The sequence below is a fragment of the Microcebus murinus genome, chromosome 19, assembly GCF_040939455.1.
Source record: "Microcebus murinus isolate Inina chromosome 19, M.murinus_Inina_mat1.0, whole genome shotgun sequence".
Classification (NCBI taxonomy): domain Eukaryota; kingdom Metazoa; phylum Chordata; class Mammalia; order Primates; family Cheirogaleidae; genus Microcebus; species Microcebus murinus.
This window is the reverse complement of record NC_134122.1, coordinates 15438936-15457103: the sequence shown is the minus strand read 5'-3', so window position 1 is coordinate 15457103 and position 18168 is coordinate 15438936. Positions and strand designations below refer to the sequence as shown.

Below are 18168 nucleotides of genomic sequence, written 5' to 3'. Positions count from 1 at the left end.
TAGTGTCAGTATGGTGAATGTCACGGGATGCAGAAGTCTCAGTAACAAACTAAGGCCTTTTGAGCCCCACTGTGGCAAGTAGCAGCATTTGTTTTTGTCTGTCCAGCAAACATTTCATTTTCTGCTGACACTCCTTTGAGAGCCTGCTCCCATCTCTCTGCACCACAGCACCCCCATCAGGTGGAACCCAAGGGGCTAACCTCTCCCCAGCCCAGGTCCTAAATAGAAGCATGTCCTAGCCAGCGGTCTGCATAGTCTATCCTTCTGGCCACTGGGATTGGTTCAGGGTTGCTCACATGACCCAAGTCTGTCCAATCAGAGCTCACCCCAGAATACCCATCCGTAGCATTGGCAAGAGCAGTTTGCTTGCCCAGTTCAGAGTGCTAACTAGAGCTGCTGGGGCTCCCAACGTCTGCCACTAGCAACTAAAAAAGGCATATTACTCAGGATCTGCCATGAAACTGACAGAGAAGGAATAAGCAGGTCTGATGTATTAGGGGACGGGAGGGAAGCGAGGGCAGGGAGAAAGAGAAAATAAAAAAATCCACCCAAATATTTAATAAAATGACACAGCAAATAAACCACTGAAGAATTCGACTGGGAAATCCCATCGGATGTTTTGTTTTTACTTTGTAGTCCTTTACTATTTTTTTTAAAGAAATAGCTTAACAGGACAAATTCTTTAAAATAATACAAAAGTATCAAGTGCAAATATTAAAAGATTAGTAGCACTGAACAGTACTTACTCAACAGAAACAGTGGAAACTATACCTCTACATTTTTTCAAAAAGACTCTTGGCCACAAAGTTATACTTGAACTCTGTTTTCCAACTTTGACAGGCTATTATTCCCAAATGCCACTGTTCTTTCTGTTAAAAAGCCAGTAAGACAGAAGAGCTTGTTCTGTTTTAGACTTTTTTTCACTTGCTTCAAAATGAGTGAAAAAATAAAACATCTTTCTGCATTTCTAAAAACAAAACACTAAAAACAATACATTCTTGCCCCCAACTGGGCCGTTGGGTCAGGTGGCAGAGCCCTAGAGGCCCAGGACCCTGCCAAGGTCACATGGGCACACGTGGGAGTGGGTATTCGAGGCAGGGCCAACTATTGAGCCATCGCATTTCTTTGCTGATTCACCACATGAGGGTGGGGCAGCTGACAGAACCAACATAAGACCAACATGATCCCCAAAAATGGGCCACTGCAGGATCCTACAAACAGTGAAAAGGCTGGCGGACACATCCAGGGAGTGCTTGGCTACCCAACCCCCTTCTCTGAGTCATAATGCCAAGGCGTGAGTATGATTCAACAGCTTTCCAGAGATGTTTGAAAAGATGTTCAGCTGGTCATTCTTGGTAGAGCCCCTCAAAATCTGCGGACTTCATGGCCAGCTGACATTCACCGCTGGGGTTTTGCTGCATCAGTGGTCTGTTTGGTAACAAGAAAAAATGGTTAGTTTTAGGGCCTCTTTTAAAGAGCAACACTGAGAATGTACATAACTGACTATGTGACATTCTCTGCTAGTTTATTTTTAGCTGCTTCTTGCAATCACACCAGACTTGGGCTGTATCCATTTTACAGCAGAGGAAACTTACAGCACAAGGAGGTTAAAAACTGGGTTATGGGTTGAGTTATGACCACTTTGCCCTCTTCTAATTTGGATTTTGTGTTTGCCCCAACTGCCTATGTCTACACAACAATACAGTGAGAAAGGCAGAGCAAGAACAGCTCTATTTTACCAGTGGAAACAAACTGAGATCAGAGAAGTTAAGCAGCCTGTTCAAGATCACACAGCTAAAAAATGGCAGAGCTGGGATTCACACCCATATCTTCTGATTTCAGTTAGTTTTTTGACTCCTTCAATGGAAAGGAGCTGGGGGGATAGGAAGAGAAACAGGTCTGTCTTTTTCAGTCCTTCTGACTATAGGTTTCAGAGGGCTGTGGGAGGGGTGGGGATGGTGCTACCAATATTAACTTAATTGGATCTATGGATTATCTTTGAATTTTCAAGTAGCCCTGATGCCCCACTATGGAAAACCGCAGCGTACACCGGAGTTTGGCTGACCAGCACATGTCCCTAACACCCTTTCCCTTGGGAGTTCACACTATAGAAGATGAGAAAGCTGAACACTCCCAGCTTAGAGTGGCCACCCGACAAAGTTATAGCCAATGAAGTCTTCCAGGGGAGAATAAGGAGAGATCCTGAGAGATTTCACTTCTTTGATAAAAAGGGTCAGACTTATTTGGCGAACACTCATCTTTTTCTTTCATCCTGCCTTGCATGCAGCTGGTGTTCCCAGAACTGCGGCAGCTATCTTGCGGCCATGAGGCAGCAAACCAACCGGCAATGCAGAAGGGCAGAAGGTGCCTGGTATGTTGATACCACAGAGCAGCTGCACCCACCCTGGGCTGTCTCTAGGTTTTGTTAAGCAATAAAAATAAATCCCCATTTGTTTCAGCTGGGATCTGCTTTGGTTTTTTCTCATTATTTGCCACTTAAAGCACTGCTACCTGATAACGAAAAACTAAGAAAGAAGCTTTTCCTTTTCTTAAGCTGTGAGGAGGCTAGGCAGGCTCTGGGTGCTTTGGGAGACTGAGTGTGATGCGGGGTAATTTGGGGGGGCTCTACAAATAAAATCAGGCTGCCCTGGATCCCTGCTTCTCCCCAACAGCAGGCCCCAGGAGCTGTTGCTGTGCCTATATAACAAAGCAGCACGGTCCTTCCTCCTCAGAGGCTAGTTTATCTACATAGGAGGCAGAAGCAATGTATTCCATCAAAAGACTGTTTAGCTGATTTGCATAGCTAAGACCATATTTTCATTCTTTTTAAAACACTTTATTTTTTATGTTTAAGGATCAAAATGCCATTAAATCATAAAATAAATTGGATATCTCCTCTCCCCCCAGCCCCCTTGCTTTGGATCAACTAAGGAGGGGGTTATCTTTTCCTTGAGTTTTAAAAAATTCACTGATGCAGGGGTTCTCAGATGACAATTATGCTCATAATTAACCTAACACATTATGTATCTCTTCCATCCACCTTCTCTCACAAGGGAACAGTGCAGTTTTTCACAAGTGTATTTGGAAGATCTGCATGCCTCAATAAACCAATATTCTCCAAATGACCAATGCATGAAGTTACAAAATCACGCACGGTAAAGGTACATTTAGAAGTGCAAGATAGATCAGCAGACTTTAATAGAGTACAAAAATTTCAATATCATTTAAGAAACTACCGCTTACTGGATTTTATGTACTGTCATAGAAGAATATCCACGATCATTTGAAAAAGCTTTTCTTCCCCTTCCCAACTGCACATTTGTTTGTTTCTTTTTGGAGACAGAGTCTCACTCCTGCCCCAGGTAGGGTGCAGTGGCATCATCGTAGCTCACAGCAACCTCAAACTCCTGAGTTGAATCAATCCTCCTGCCTCAGCCTCCCAAGTGGCTGGGACTACAGGTGGGTACCACTATGCCCGGTATTTTAGTAGAGATGGGGGTCTTGCTCTTGCTCAGGCTAGTCTTACACTCCTGAGCTCAAGCAATCCTCCTACCTCAGCCTCCCAGAGCGCTAGGATTACAGGCATGGGCCACTGTGCCCAGCCCCTCACATTTGTGAGGCTGGGTCTTTTTCATATACTTCTACCAGAACAACATTATCACAACAGAATGAACACAGACACACAAATAAGAACCCAGTTGACTTGTATTACAGCAGACACTAAAGAGATTTATAAAACATAAAACAATGCCATTTGTGAATTTCATTTGGTTTTGGAAACTATAGTTACTTTTCATTAAATGTTTGTATTATTTTATATATTTATTTATTTAAATATGTGTTTATATCAACAGTTAATATTCCTTTTAAATGAATAAATATTGTTTTTAAATTTCTGTTATAATTTCTAATAGAGTAATTATCGATACATTTAACCCACATAAACAAAAACTCTTAGGACACCTCAATAATTATTAAGCAGGTAACATGAATCCTAAGAACAAAAAGCTTGAGAATCTCTGCCCAAGTGAAAATAATTGGATGGGAGGAACAGAGAGGAAAAGGAGATTAAGAACAAATCCTGGATATCTTTTTCAATCTCTTCATTGACAAACAGGCATTCAGATTTGCTATTTCCTAGGGGATGATTTTTAAGAACTTAATCCTATTACTGCAGGGTTCAGGGACAGGGAGGGATTTTGGCTGGAAAGCATCACCCTGAATAAGCCATATGGGCCATTATTTCTCCTTTTATCTCCTTTAAGACTGAGAGTGATCAAAACAATTTATGAAAAGCTGCATGTGAGTCCAGGGATACCAATTACACAGTCCTGAGAGAACCACCCCATGAGAGCCATTTTAAATTATAGCCACTTTACCCTTTACTGTTCAACATGTAAATATTTAACAACAGGATAACCTTTTGGTAAGAATTTCAAAGGCTATTGGGTAGAAAAACAGAAGTCAGGACATAGGTTCTTTTAGAGCAAGCGTTGGCAAACCATAGTCCTGGGGCCAAATCTAGCCAGCCGCCTGTTCTTGTACATGAATTTTACTGGAACGCAGCCAACCCCATTCATTTGCTTACTGTCTATGCTGCTTTCGTGCTACAGGGGCAGAGTTGATTAGTTGCAGCGGGGACCATATAGCCTGGCAAAGCCTAAAATACTTACTATCTGCCCCTTTCCAGAAATTGTTTGCTGACCCCTATTTTAGAGGGTCACTCGTATCTTGGTTAGGAGGGCTTTGGAAATAACTGACTTGGATTTAAGTCTTTTCTGTGCTACTCTCAGTTTGGGGACTTGGCTTCATTTTCCTTATCACAGAATGGGGCTAGTTGTGAGCTTACTAAGGCCTGGAGAGTATGTAAAAGAGGCCTTGGCACAGAGCAAGTGCTCAATAGTCACAATCATCACTTTAGCAAGTGCTGAAATTGTACAATGGACTTGGGACTTAGATTCCAAAATCAACACATAGGACAAAAATCAAGCATTAAAAAAACCTTTGAAAATCCGTTAGGAGGGTGGCACATTATAGACACACACAGTGTCTCCCAGTAATGTCAACACAGCTGGGTTTCCCTCCGACATTTAAATAGATCACTGTTCCTGCAGTAGAGGCCCCGAATGAAGCAGCTGGCATTCAGGAGCCATATTGTAGGAACAAAATCTATGTACTCAAACACAAGACCCACACTCAGCTGGTGAGAAACACTCTGAAGAGCAGAGGAGACCAAGGCAGGCTTTGGGGACAGAAAATTCACAGCTCCCATACCACTCTAGGGAGGCACAATAAATAGAATGTTGGGTCTTCCACTGTTCTCCTCTCCTCCCCACCCCACCCACCAAAAACACACCTTAATTTGATTTTTATAAATGAAATGGGCATCTTTTAAAAGGAATGAATAATAACTACCTGGTAGAGCTACTATGACAATGGGATAAGTTATGTGAATCACAGAAGATGGAAGCAACAGCTTTTGTTTGAAACTCCATTGTAAATTCACTTTTGACGTCTGATGTATGTGGGGTGCTATGAGAAACACCCGCCTCTTACGATTTTGCTTCCCGACATACACTGAGGTTATGGTTTTATTTGCGAAAATCCTTCCAAATGGCAAAGATTAAATTATTCGACACGTATTTACCTGGGAGAAAACCAGTAGTTGATAAGGCTGGAGACCACCACATAGGACACCATGAGGGTCCCTGACATGGCGACTGACACGAAGCCCAAGCCACAGAGGACACAGAGCAGTGAGAGACCACCCACAGAGATGACCAGGCCTAGGAGGAGAACATGGTTAAGAGAAGCATTCGTCTAAAAGAGGTTGAAAAGTGTGTTTAAAACAATGACAGGTCAACTCAGACTTTTTAAAGTGAGGAGATTTCCCATTAAAAATCTGTATTTCTGGCATCACTTAAAAAAAGGAGGTGACCTGGCCACCTGAGTGGTCATCATGGCATGGTAACAAGCAGCTGGCCTTCCTGTTCCCCTGTGATCCCCAACATTCCCAAATTGCATGACACCTGTGCCACTTTGCTCATTTTGTCTTGCCTGTAGGCATGAGTTTGAGAGCCCCTCACCATCAAGGTCAGAGAGATGGACTCCCAGTGCAATCCCCCAGGAGGAGTCAGCCACGGCAGGAGCATCTCCGGGTCTCAAACTGCCCAATGAATACTATTACTTATATTTACAAGCTACAGGTATAAAGGCCATGCAGGCTAAAGAAAGTAAAACCTAATTATGGCTTTTGATGATATCCTTCACAACTCAGCCTGACAACTATCACACTTTAATCATAGGTCTGATTGGCCATTTTGATCTACAGTTGGATACGTTTAAATGGAAATATTAATAAATTACCATTAAGTACAAGGAAAATATATTTTTCATAACATGGGGTCTATGGGAGAAAAAGAGCAAAAGGTACAAGAGAAAGATCATGAAGAACGAGTAACATGGCACATGTTGTACAGCAAATATCCTTCCCCTTGCTTCGGGAGTGGTCAAACAGCCCAGTCCTCCATCCCCACAGCCACAGTGATGGTTTCAGGGATGGATGCTGAAAAAGCAGGAAGGCAAAGAACACACGTGGATGTGCTGCCTTTTCATAAACATTTACAAAATGCTAGGTCACTGTGTTTCAACCACCTGCATCAGAATCAGATGCATCAGGGAAGCTCATTAAAAATTCATATTTCTAAACCCCACTCCAGACCTACTAAAATAAGACTCAATGGATGAGGCCTGAAAGTCTGCATTTTCAAAAAGGAAGAGAGATTTATACATACTCAAGTTCAAGAACCACTGCTCTAAAGGCTTTGCACATGCTGTTCTCCTGTCCAAAAAGCCCTTCCCTGCCTACCCCAAAATAAAGTTGTTATGTATCTTTAAAGTCCTGTCTGCTGCTCCCTTCTTTCTCTCCAAATTTCTTTTGTTATGGTACTTATTTGTCATTCTCTACCTATTTATTCACTTGCCCATCTATCTATCAATATTTACTGAACAAATACTCTGCCAAGCTATATTTAGCTCATCTACCTACCACACCCACCTTCTCCTTCAAGTGTAAACTGTCCACAGTCCCTTGGGCAAGGAAACAAGCCCTGGTGCTCCTAGCTCTGGGAAGCTAAGGAATGGACCAGAAGAGATCACCCAACCCACTCTTTGGCCCCTATCCTGTGGGGTATGATCTGATTTGAAAAGGCAAACTGAGCCAATCAGATCTGCTTTCCCAGTAATTGTAACTTAGTAACCCAGAGAGACATTGACAGTTGATGGTGGGACTTCAGGGAAAAAGGTGGAGAAGGTGGGTTCCAGTACTCAGCAAGACACCTGTTATGCAATAGGTGCTCAATAACTCACTGTGGAATGAATGGTCTCTCTCATAATAATGCTAGTTAGCTTTCATTGAGAAGCTACTCTGTGCCAGGTACTGTGCTAAGGACTTTATGGAAGTATAAGTTTCAATCCTCACAACCCTTTAAGAGATTAATCTTATATCCCCATTTTACATATGAAAAATCTAAGGCTTAAAGAGGGAAAATAATATGTCCAAAATCACAGTGGTGGAAGTGGAATTCTAACACAGACTCCACAGTCCTTGTTTTAACTACTCTAACAAGCTGCCTTGTTTGGTGTGATTTTGAGAAGAATAAGAAACTCTGACAACAATGGCAGATGCCCAAAAATATCGTTCTCCCAACTGAGTCATTTTGCAAAGGGGTGAATAAGTGAGCAGACTACCTTCTAGTAGTAGGACCCCCACGAGAGCTGCCAGGAAGGTAAGCACCACAAGGAGCAGGAAGAATCCAACAGGAACGGCGGATGCGGCAATGAACACCAGCAAGGTGAGGGCCAGAAAAGGATGCCTGTCCAAGTACTGTCCCACCGGAGACTTCAGAAAGGCAACCACCTGCGGCAAAGGACAAAGAGCCAGGATTAAGTGCCATGTCTGAATCCCAGGTTGAATGGATCCACCCAAGCTGTGGGAAGGACAACCAGAGGTCATAAAGTTGGAGGCTTATATGTAAAAAGTCACTACAACAATACTTCTCCCAAGACATGAGTCATCCAGGCAAGAACTCAAGGCAGCCGTGGACAGGTGGTGAGTTTGAAGGCCCCACCCAAGGTCAAGTCTTGTGAAAGGAGGAAAGACCCAGGCATGGCTCTCCTGCTAAACACGTGCCCTCTCAGGAGACCTCTCCAGCATGCGTGCATTGATGTAACACATGTACAGTTTGCCTCCTGCTTTGCAGCTGAGGTTCGCACAGCTGAAGCCACTGAGGCACAGAAAGGTTAAGTCCTGGCTACTTGGCATCACCTTGGATCTTGTTAGAAATGCAGGATCTCAGGCCCTGCCCTAGTCTTGCAGAATCAGATTCTGCTTTTTCAACAAGATCCCCAGGTGTGTTGTACACATATTAAAGTTTGAGAAGCAGTGGACTGAATGATTGCCTAGAGGCACACAGCTTCCAACTGCCAAAATCTAGGCATTCAAAGCTAAGGTCTTTGACTGAAAATGTCATACGCTTGCAACAGCTGCCACTTCAGTAGGTAAAAATGCTCTTATGCCATCAACCTGGCTACCATAGTTGACCATAGTGGGATAACTACTGCAAGCTTATGCTGAGTTAATAAATACATCACCTTCCTTCACTAGGCAAAAGGAACTTAGGACGTGACTCAATGCCAGAGCTGACCTGAGGCAACCCCATAAAAATGGGCTTCCCCCTCCTTCTCTCTCCTTATTAGGCCCCAGGCCTTTTCTCTCCTTAGTACTGGCATTGTAGGCGCTGCTCTCTTAAAAAGTTACATCATTCCAGAACCTTCTTGTCCTTCCTATGTCTCATTCCTTAGGGTCTTGCAGACCAGCAGCTGAAATGAAGATATAATTCAAGTCCTCAAAATATAAATGCCTCCTAGAAACAGTAATTCACCCAAGTGATTCAAAAGGTGGAAATTTCGGGGCAAGTTGGAAGGCAGGAGGGTTTTGTAGTTCATGATGATGGCGACCAAAGTGTAAGGCTCACCCGCTTACATACAAAAGGCTGTTCTAAGAAGCCAGAGCCATGTGTCTTGGGGCTTCAACATCATCTCCTAAAGAGAACTCACAAAGCATGGCAAATTTCACTTTCTGCCAAGCCACGGAATGGCATTAATGTGGCCTCCTGCCACCTCATTCTGACAAAAGCTACTAAAGACCTTGCTATTCAGCTTCTCCAGCCAGAGGTGACTGTACCAGGAATCGCCTCTGAGCCGGGGCTGCCCAGCTCAGATACTCTGTTATCAGAGCCCAATTAGATCCTCCTGGGATGGCTGAAGGGGAGAGAAAAGCGGAGGCTGGTGGAAGTCACCACACAGAGTGGTGAGCGCTTTCTAGTTCTAATCCACGTACATTCGTAGTCAATGGCCCCTGTGTCACCTGACAGACTGTTCCCTCTGATCTTTACAATCCAAAGGGCCCAGGACCCACAGTGGGGAAAAACAGATGGGCTGTCCAGGCAGGGGGGTGGCAGTGCACAGTGAGTTTGTTGTGCCAGCAGGGGGAGGCCTGTGTGGCAGGAGGAGCCAATGAGGCTGGGTCACTCGGACACCAGGATCACAGGCTCACACCTGGGCTGTCCAGCACAGAAGCCAGCTGTGGCCATTCAGCACCTGAAATGCTCCTTGTGTGACTGACGGCCTGGATTTCGACCTGAATTTAACTTAAATTTTAAAGCTGATATTTGACTCAATCATTGGAAAATGTTTAAGTGTGTTTCAAATAGGTTGGATAGGTGAGTCTGTTTTATTCCACTACAAATTTTATGAAATCTGAACAGAGATCAAGTATTTCCTGTGGAAATGTGCCATCTGAATTGAGATGTGCTCTAATCCAGTTTTTTGTAGGCTTTTCTGAGTCTAGGCTCTATGACCAAGAAATAGAAAGTCATTTAGATATGCTAAGAGATCGTTTTAAGATTCTTCTCCCAGGAAGCATAGCTGGGCTCAGGCCAGTCTGTCACAGGAGAGGAGGACATGTTCCAGTCACACTCAACAGTAACAGAGAACATTCATTAAACACTTAGGTGCCAGGCACTATTTTAAGCATTTTCCACGTATTTCATTCATTTCTCCCTATAATGCTTCGAGGTAGATAATGAAGAACTTAACATTATTTAAACCCAGGGGCTTAGAACATAGCAATTAACTTTTCATTCTCATGGCAACAGAGGGGGATACAATGGGAAGATGGAAAGTGAGAGAGCTTATTCAGTAACACGCACTGCAATTTTCCATCGATACCCTGGGGCAGACAGAGGTTACCCAACCCAGACTTCACAGGCACCGTGCTTCACTGAAAGGCCCAGGAAGGCCAGGCTGGGACAGACTGGCACCATTATGTGCCAGGATCTGTGCTAAAGCCTTCTCAAACAGCATCTCAGATAACCCTCACAACAAACCTATGAGCCTGCAGTGCTTATTTTAGAAAAGAAGAGATGGAAATTCAATGAGCCTAAGTGATTTGCCCAAGGTCAGACAAAGGTAGCTTATATTTTAATACACTCCCAGGCATGGGAGGTTCCAAAGTAGGGGCAATGTGGCCAGTATTGGCGGACACAAAGTCTCCATTGGACTATTCAGGAGCCAGGAAAATCCTCTGGTGTGTCAGAATGGAAAAGACACTCAGCGATTCACTGCTTCTTGCTACCAGAACAGAGAAAGGCAAGGGCAGTCAGGACCATTTAAAACCACTGGTGATGACAAATCAAAGGTGCTATGTGATGGTTTTTCCCAGATTACTGTTCCTGGGTGCCCATTGGCATGCAATTCAAGGTTAGCACATTGGTACCCAAGAGCTTGCTTAAAAATGTCCTCTGTGGCAGGAAACCTAAGCATGGGAGCAAAACTATTTTGTCACAAATATTCCACATAAGGACATGCCATCTGTGGTTATCAGCCCAGCTCATCTTCCACCTCTCTTCCTTTTCCCTGGAAACAGCCCTTTCTCAAGACAGTCATGTGTATATCAATGAAATGAAACACCCCAGCCTGGCTGCCACCTCCTTGGCCACAGGAGATTGGGCCAATGGGATTCTTGCTCCCAGGTATTGGGCACTGAGATACCCAGACCAGATCCCTTGGAGGGCTTCAGCTGGGAGACATGGGGAGTTCACAGCGCCAGCCTGGACAACCCCATTTGCCCCCATGAATGGAAAAGCCAAGGGATCCTGGCTGCAGAGAGACGAGAATGAAGCAGATACATAAGAAAAGCTAAGACAAGAAACTGCATGGCCCAAGAAAGGGTGCTGAGAGTTATCTCTGACCCCAGTGACCTGCCAGACCCTGGTTCTAATTCCTTCTGAGGCTCAGTCTGGCTTCACTTCCTGTCCTTAGTTTCTAAGATCACCTTACATTCCCCCAAAGTCCTGGCAGGTCCCATCTATTGATTTGCTTGCTACTAAAACTATTTTGAGTAGGTTTCTCAGTTTAAAAGTAAGACAATTAAGACCTGACCATGCACTCCAGAGGCTCCCTGGAAGAGATGGAGCTGTCTCACACACATGCCATCTGGAAGCCCTCTATTCTCATCTGGAGTTCAAAGGGCTTATTCACATTCAAAGAAAGGGTAAAAATTACTTGGGGGGAAGAAATCATCTAAATTCCCCAGAGACAAAAGGATGGCTGTGTAAATTATGGTATGTTGATCTAATGTACTTTGCTGACGTACTACAGGGGAAAGCAATTGTTCTGAAGACCTATACTTCAATATGGAAAAACAGCAGGATACAATATCAAGCAAAAATAAAAATACAGAACTCTATCTGCCATGATTACAACCATCACGATGTAAAACTGACATACCAAAAAGGGCGTGGTAATTGTCATCATAATAATCACCACCAATGGATTTGGCAGTTACGGGTTTACAAGGAATTTGCTCTCCTTTTTCCTCCACTATCACTCTACTGAGTTGTTAATACAATTAATATTAGTTAATAAATTGATAACAAAAAACAATTTAGAAGAAACAATTCTACTTCAAGACTGTCTGGAGAACACCAGCACTTAGATAACCACTAATTTTTCCAATCTTTCTGGGAGTCAGCTGGCCTGGTAGTTATCAGGCCCAAACCAACAAACACAGCTGAGGATGTGACATGAAGGACTGAAGAAACTTCCAAAAGCTGAGTTCATCTGCTGTGAAATGACTACTTCAGAAGGCGGACATGACTTTTAACTAAGTGAAGGCATGCCGAATGCCTAGCGCAGTGCTTGGCATAGAGTCGGTGCTCAATAAATACAATGCCAATCCTTATAATTTGCAGATTCCATTATATTTGTGACTCCACCTACTCACTAAAATGTATTTGTAACCTCAAATTCAATACTTGCAGCACTTTCAAAGTCACTAGTGGACACACAGCAGTGAAAAATTGAGTCACCTGACAGGGGCATCGTTCCCAGCTGAGGTCAAGCAATGTGCCACTCTGCCCTCTTATTTCAGCTCTTTAAACAAGCGTCCTTACTGTGGTCTATTTAGTGTCACATATTCACATATTTGTACTTTTGGTCTGTGATTTCACTGTTTCAAATGGTCCACAAGTGTAGTGCTTAAGTGTTCTCTACTGTTTCCAGGCACAAGAAGGCTATGATGTGCCTTTTGGAGAAAATGCATGTGTTACATAAGCTTTGTGCAAGGCATGAGTCACAGTATAGTTGGCCCTGAATTCAATGTTAATGATCACTAATGCATATTAAATAAATGTTTTTAAACAGAAATATACATAGAACAAGGTTATATACTGATCAGTTGATGTAAATGTTGTGACCAGAGGCTTGAACCAACCAAATCTTGTATTTCCCCTAGGAGCAATGGCTCAGTATTTGCTAAATCAGCATCTGCAGTGACTTCATAGAACATAACTACCATGAGCAATGAGAACCAACCATAAATGTGGAAAAGGCATGAGGACCCTTCTTACTAAGCTAACTTTTAAAGAAGAGTTTCAGCCAGCTGACCAGAAAACTGCTTCTCTAATTTAAAAATAACTTGGTAAATCCACAAAGAGTGCCAGATACATTCTGGAGTACACGAGTACAGAAACACGAGTACAGAAAAGATCTTCGTAGAGTATATTGCTCTAGACCACAAAGAAGTACCTCCTCAAGTAGCCCCTAGTGGAAGTGTGCCATGCAATGCAAATACAGATCACAAAACAGTTCCTTCTGTTACTTACATACATACATACACACACACACACACATATATATATATATATATATATGTATGTATTTTTATGGGTATACTGCATTTTTTTAAAAGTCTAGAATGACATACAACAAAATGTTCGTAGTACTAGCTCTGAAAGCTTTTTCCACCTACAAAATGCTGAAAGGTACGTACAAGAAAGCAATAAAGATAAATATGCAAGAAAGTGGAATATACTATCTCATGTCCCTTTGCCACTGAGTGACTACTAAATACCTGAAAAGCAACTAACTCAAACCGAAATATGCTGAAAGTGTAAAATACACACTGGATTTCTAAGAGTTAGTACAAAAAAAGTTAGAACTTTTATTCATTAATAATTTCAATAATTTTTATAATGATTAAATGGTGAACTGATAATATTTTGGATATATTACATTAAATAAAATGCATTATTAAAATTAATTTCACCTGTTTCTTTTTACTTTTCAAAGACAGTAGAAAATTTTTAATTACATATGTGGCTCAGATCACATTTCTGTTGGACACTGGATTTCTAGTGGAACACTGGACTCAAATCTTAACACAGTCTTTGGCCCCTCATTTTCAGGGTAACAGATAAGTCAAACTTAACAAACAATACAGAACAAATGATATCTGTGACACAGACTATTATTTATACAGCTATCTGACTAAATTTTGGCCTATGAGATATAATTGGAAGTATTATGTGTGACTTCCAGGAAGTCTTCTTAATTAGGAAGGGGCTTACAAATCTCTCTTGTACTCTCTCCTCCAATCCTATTGCCTGGAATATGGATACAATGGCTGGTGCTCTTGCAGTCATGTTGGACAATGAATTTGAAGGTCACAACTTAGACATGTCAGGGTGGTGAGCTAGAAAAATTCCTGACTTACATCCATATCTCTTTTATTTGAGAAAGATCTACTGTTTCTGGATACTCTCAAAAAAAAAAAAAAAAGAGAAAGATATAACTTTCTATCTTCTTTATGCTAGTGTTATTTGGGGATTTTCCACTATACATAGTGATTGGAAACTGACCTTTGAGTTATTCTGGAAGGACTCTATCAGCAAAGATAGCTTCTTCTGCAGCTCCTGCAAGTCCCTTGTGGTACTCGGGGGTTCCTCTTTTGCCATCCTGAAACTCACTTCAGTCTCTTTGGGGATTAATTCTCCTACCACTACGTTCTCCAGTGCAGCACGCAGTCCAACTTCTCATGTCTCCCTGTTGCTTGCTGTCACTAGAGGAAACAAAAACCATTAGTGGTCTCCATTCAGTTGGTTCAACAAGAGCTTATACTCCTCACACATTGATGGGGGGTGGGGATGCAGATTGAGGGTCACTTGCACTATTTATCAAAACTTCAAATTGCACACACTTCAATCCAGCAAGTTATTTTCCAGGAACATGAAATAATCAAACAGGTCTAAAAATATACCAAAGGATGTGCATTGTGTCCCAGTTGATAATATACAATGACTAGCAAAACAGTGGAAAGAAACTAACTGTCCATTAGGAGGAAATTGGTTAAATAATGATAAATTCACAGTCATTAAAATGATAGTGTGGATAGTTATTTAGTGACATGAAAAGATGCCCATGGTTTTTTTAAAAAAAAGATTATAACATACTCTGTTTTGTTACATATGCATATGTATTTTACATATTAATATACATTGTATAGCAAAAGATCTAGAAGGACATATACCAAAGTGTTAACAGCATTATCTCTGAGAGTTTATATTCATTTTTTAGCCTGACAAAATGCTAAAAAGAACATACAGAAAGAAAGCAAGAAAGCTGAATATGCTATTTCAAGTCTCATTGCCTCCCTCCTCCCCACAAAGCCCTTCTCCTACAATAGTGACCTCGGCCTGTTTCTCTTCTTTATTACTGGACAGGTTGGCTCCCAATTATGTTATGCCATAAATCATTCTCTATTTACTTGTAGGTCAGTCTCTTCCCCCTAACAAAAGCCCCACCTCAGGGGCAGATCTTACCACAATAAATATACTCTGTGACTAACCAGCCTGGAATGTCCAGGACTCTCTCAATCTTACATAATTTTATTTATTTATTTATTTATTTATTTATTATTTATTTATTTATTATTTATTTATTTATTTATGAATGACAGAGTCTCGCTTTGTTGCCCAGGCTAGAGTGAGTGCCGTGGCGTCAGCCTAGCTCACAGCAACCTCAAACTCCTGGGCTCGAGTGATCCTTCTGCCTCAGCCTCCCGGGTAGCTGGGACTACAGGCATGCGCCACCATGCCCGGCTAATTTTTTATATATATATCAGTTGGCCAATTAATTTCTTTCTATTTATAGTAGAGACGGGGTCTCGCTCTTGCTCAGGCTGGTTTCGAACTCCTGACCTTGAGCAATCCGCCCGCCTCGGCCTCCCAAGAGCTAGGATTACAGGCGTGAGCCTTTTTATTTATTTTTAATAAAGGCAATTTGCTAAATTAGACATATTTTTTAGCCCTTGTTGAGTTTTCAAATAAAAAAATATACCTTTCTTATTTAATATTTCTCAGAACAACTGTCAGGCTGGACACAGAGATACCTTTTCCATTTCTCCCTTACAATTAACCTCCTGATCTTCAGTACAAATGCTTCAAAGATTGTCACAGGGGCCAAAATTAACTGAGATATCCTCACATCTATTTACCATATTGAATATCCCATATGCTAAACACGTAAGTTGGTGAGGGTGAAGAGGGGAATTTATCTACTAAGACCTCCAGGGACCAGCATGCAAACTACAGATCCTCTGCTACTTCCTTTTTGTAAAACAGGAAACCCATTCCACATTCGGTCTTTAAAGCTGCAGCGGGTACAGGCATTGAACTTGGGATGTTCCCAGTACTCAGTTCCCCTAATCCCACGTCAACGGAGGGCAGAAACAAGCCCAGTTTCCCCACAGGTCTCCTCTGGCCGGCGAAAATCAAGTGCCACCCAGACCGGTTTGGGGAGTCGGACCCGGGCGAACCTGGGGAGAACGGCATCGGCCACAGCCGTCAAAAGCGTCTACCTTGGCTGCCAATTCCCAAGACCTCCGCCCCCCAGTCACTCACTCACTCACTCCTCTGAGGGGACTCCCGGCTCTCGGAGGCGCGAAGGCGGGAGGGCAGGCGCAGACTCGCGCAGCCTGGGGGCGCCCCGCCTCCTCCGCGCCCCGGGGGGCCGAGCCAAGTGCACTCCAGCCAACACGCTCCCCCTCCCAAGGCTCCAAATAAACCTCCCGCTCGCGCACCCCCGGGCCTACGGGGCAAACGGCTGCCCCGAACGTTCCGGCTGGGGGGAGGGGCCGCGTCTCCGGTGGGGGGAAGGGAACCGCAGGGCGCCTACTCCGTCCGCCCCTCCCCAGCCGCGCCGGGTCTCTCAGTCTTCAAAGGCCGCGGGACGCACGGGGAGGGGAGAGGGGTGACGCAGGTGCAGAGGGGGCTCCGCGCCCGAGCGGGACATAGGCTGAGAGAAATGCGAACCCTGGGGAGAGTCGAGTACCATTAATTTGGGGAGAACAATCCGCCTTTGGTACTTGCAGCTCTCGTCTCTGCAGTGACGGGGAAGGGGACCCTGGTAGAAAAGGACTGGCTGGAGAGGAGGGCACCCATTTTTCAATAATCCTAGGGAGGCGGCTTGACACGACGTCTCCCCAGCACGGTCTCGCGGTGGGCTGGGGCTAGCTACCCTTCGACCAAACCTAGTGTAGTGTGTGCTGAGGGGTGGGGGATCAGTGTGCACTTGTGGGTGGGGATGAATCCTGCCTCCTGGTCCGGGCCCAGCCGCGTCCCAGAGACTCAAAAGCCTGGTTTCCGCCCCACACCCCCATCACTAACGCAGGGGCGGAGGGCTGCAGGTGTGGGCCCTACTGTGCTCCCAAGCCGCCGCCACCGCCGCCGCCGCCGCGCTCCTTCATTTCCCTGCCCGGGGAGGAGGCCTAGGCAGCCGGGGCACCCCGACCCCCAAGTCTCGAGCTCTCACCTGGTCGTAGCTGCCGCGCTACCCTCACCGCGTCTGCACACGAAGCAAAGAAAGCAGGAGGAAGAACACACGCGCGGCCAGGTAGGGAGCAGAGGAAGCTTCCTCCGCCCCCTGCTCCGCGCTCAGCTCCGCCCCGACTCTCCCCAGGTTCCTCCCCCGGCTCCGCTCAGCTCCGCCAGACTCTCCCCGGACTCCTCTCCAGCTCCTCTCGGCTCCGCCCCCCTCTCCCGGCTCCGCTCGGCTCCGCCCGACTCTCCCCAGGCTCCTCCCCCGGCTCCGCTCGGCTCCGCCCCCCTCTCCCGGCTCCGCTCGGCTCCGCCCGACTCTCCCCAGGCTCCTCCCCCGGCTCCGCTCGGCTCCGCCCCCCTCTCCCGGCTCCGCTCGGCTCCGCCCCCCTCTCCCGGCTCCGCTCGGCTCCGCCCGACTCTCCCCAGGCTCCGCCCCCGGCTCCGCCCCGGCTCTTCCCGCCCTCAAGCCCTGCGCAGAAGCCCACCAAGCCGCCGTGGAGCTACGGCCTCTGCAAAGCGCCGCTCGCTCCTCTCAGACTTTTGGGGCCGCCCAGGACAAGCCCCGAGAGGTTTAGAGTGAGAGCGCCCGGGCCACCTCGGAGACAGCTTGACTGGCAGCTGAGAATAAGTTTTTGAAAGGTCTTAGGATTCCCTCTCCTGAATACCCAAAAACAGCCTCTCCGAAAGCATGCCCGGAGCTCAAGACGCACAAGTGATGAGGTACCACCCTGACTGGAAGTTTTAACCATGACTCCTCAAATGCATGTGTAATGAGCCCGTGAGATCCTTAGAGGTTGATTAGATTAGTTATCTTCATGTTATAGATGAAAAAGTCGAGAACAAGAGAAAAGATAAACCCAAATCCCTCAGTTTGCAAGGAACCAGGTCAGAGCAGGAACCCATGTTTCCTGGCCCCAAATCCAGCCCCATAAAGGAGGCTTCTCCATAG

The 18168-nt window shown here is 44.8% G+C and overlaps 1 protein-coding gene across 4 annotated transcripts; it reads right to left on the bottom strand.

The window, feature by feature from the left end:
- Positions 1-588: 588 nt before the first annotated feature.
- On the bottom strand, positions 589-17394 carry LDAF1 (lipid droplet assembly factor 1). 4 transcript variants are annotated; one of them, XM_012790150.2, is made up of 5 exons: positions 17212-17394; positions 14262-14461; positions 7750-7918; positions 5648-5786; positions 589-1428 (listed from the first exon to the last, which is right to left on the bottom strand). In XM_012790150.2, the coding sequence occupies exons 2-5, from the start codon at positions 14355-14357 to the stop codon at positions 1347-1349; spliced, it is 486 nt and encodes a 161-aa protein (XP_012645604.1). In that variant the 5' UTR covers positions 14358-14461; positions 17212-17394; the 3' UTR covers positions 589-1346. The 4 variants fall into 4 exon arrangements, with proteins under 4 accessions (XP_012645604.1, XP_012645605.1, XP_012645606.1 ...); XM_012790151.3 differs by lacking the exon at positions 17212-17394 and adding an exon at positions 16302-16492; XM_012790152.3 differs by lacking the exon at positions 17212-17394 and adding an exon at positions 16306-16492.
- Between the last annotated feature and the right edge of the window lie 774 nt (positions 17395-18168).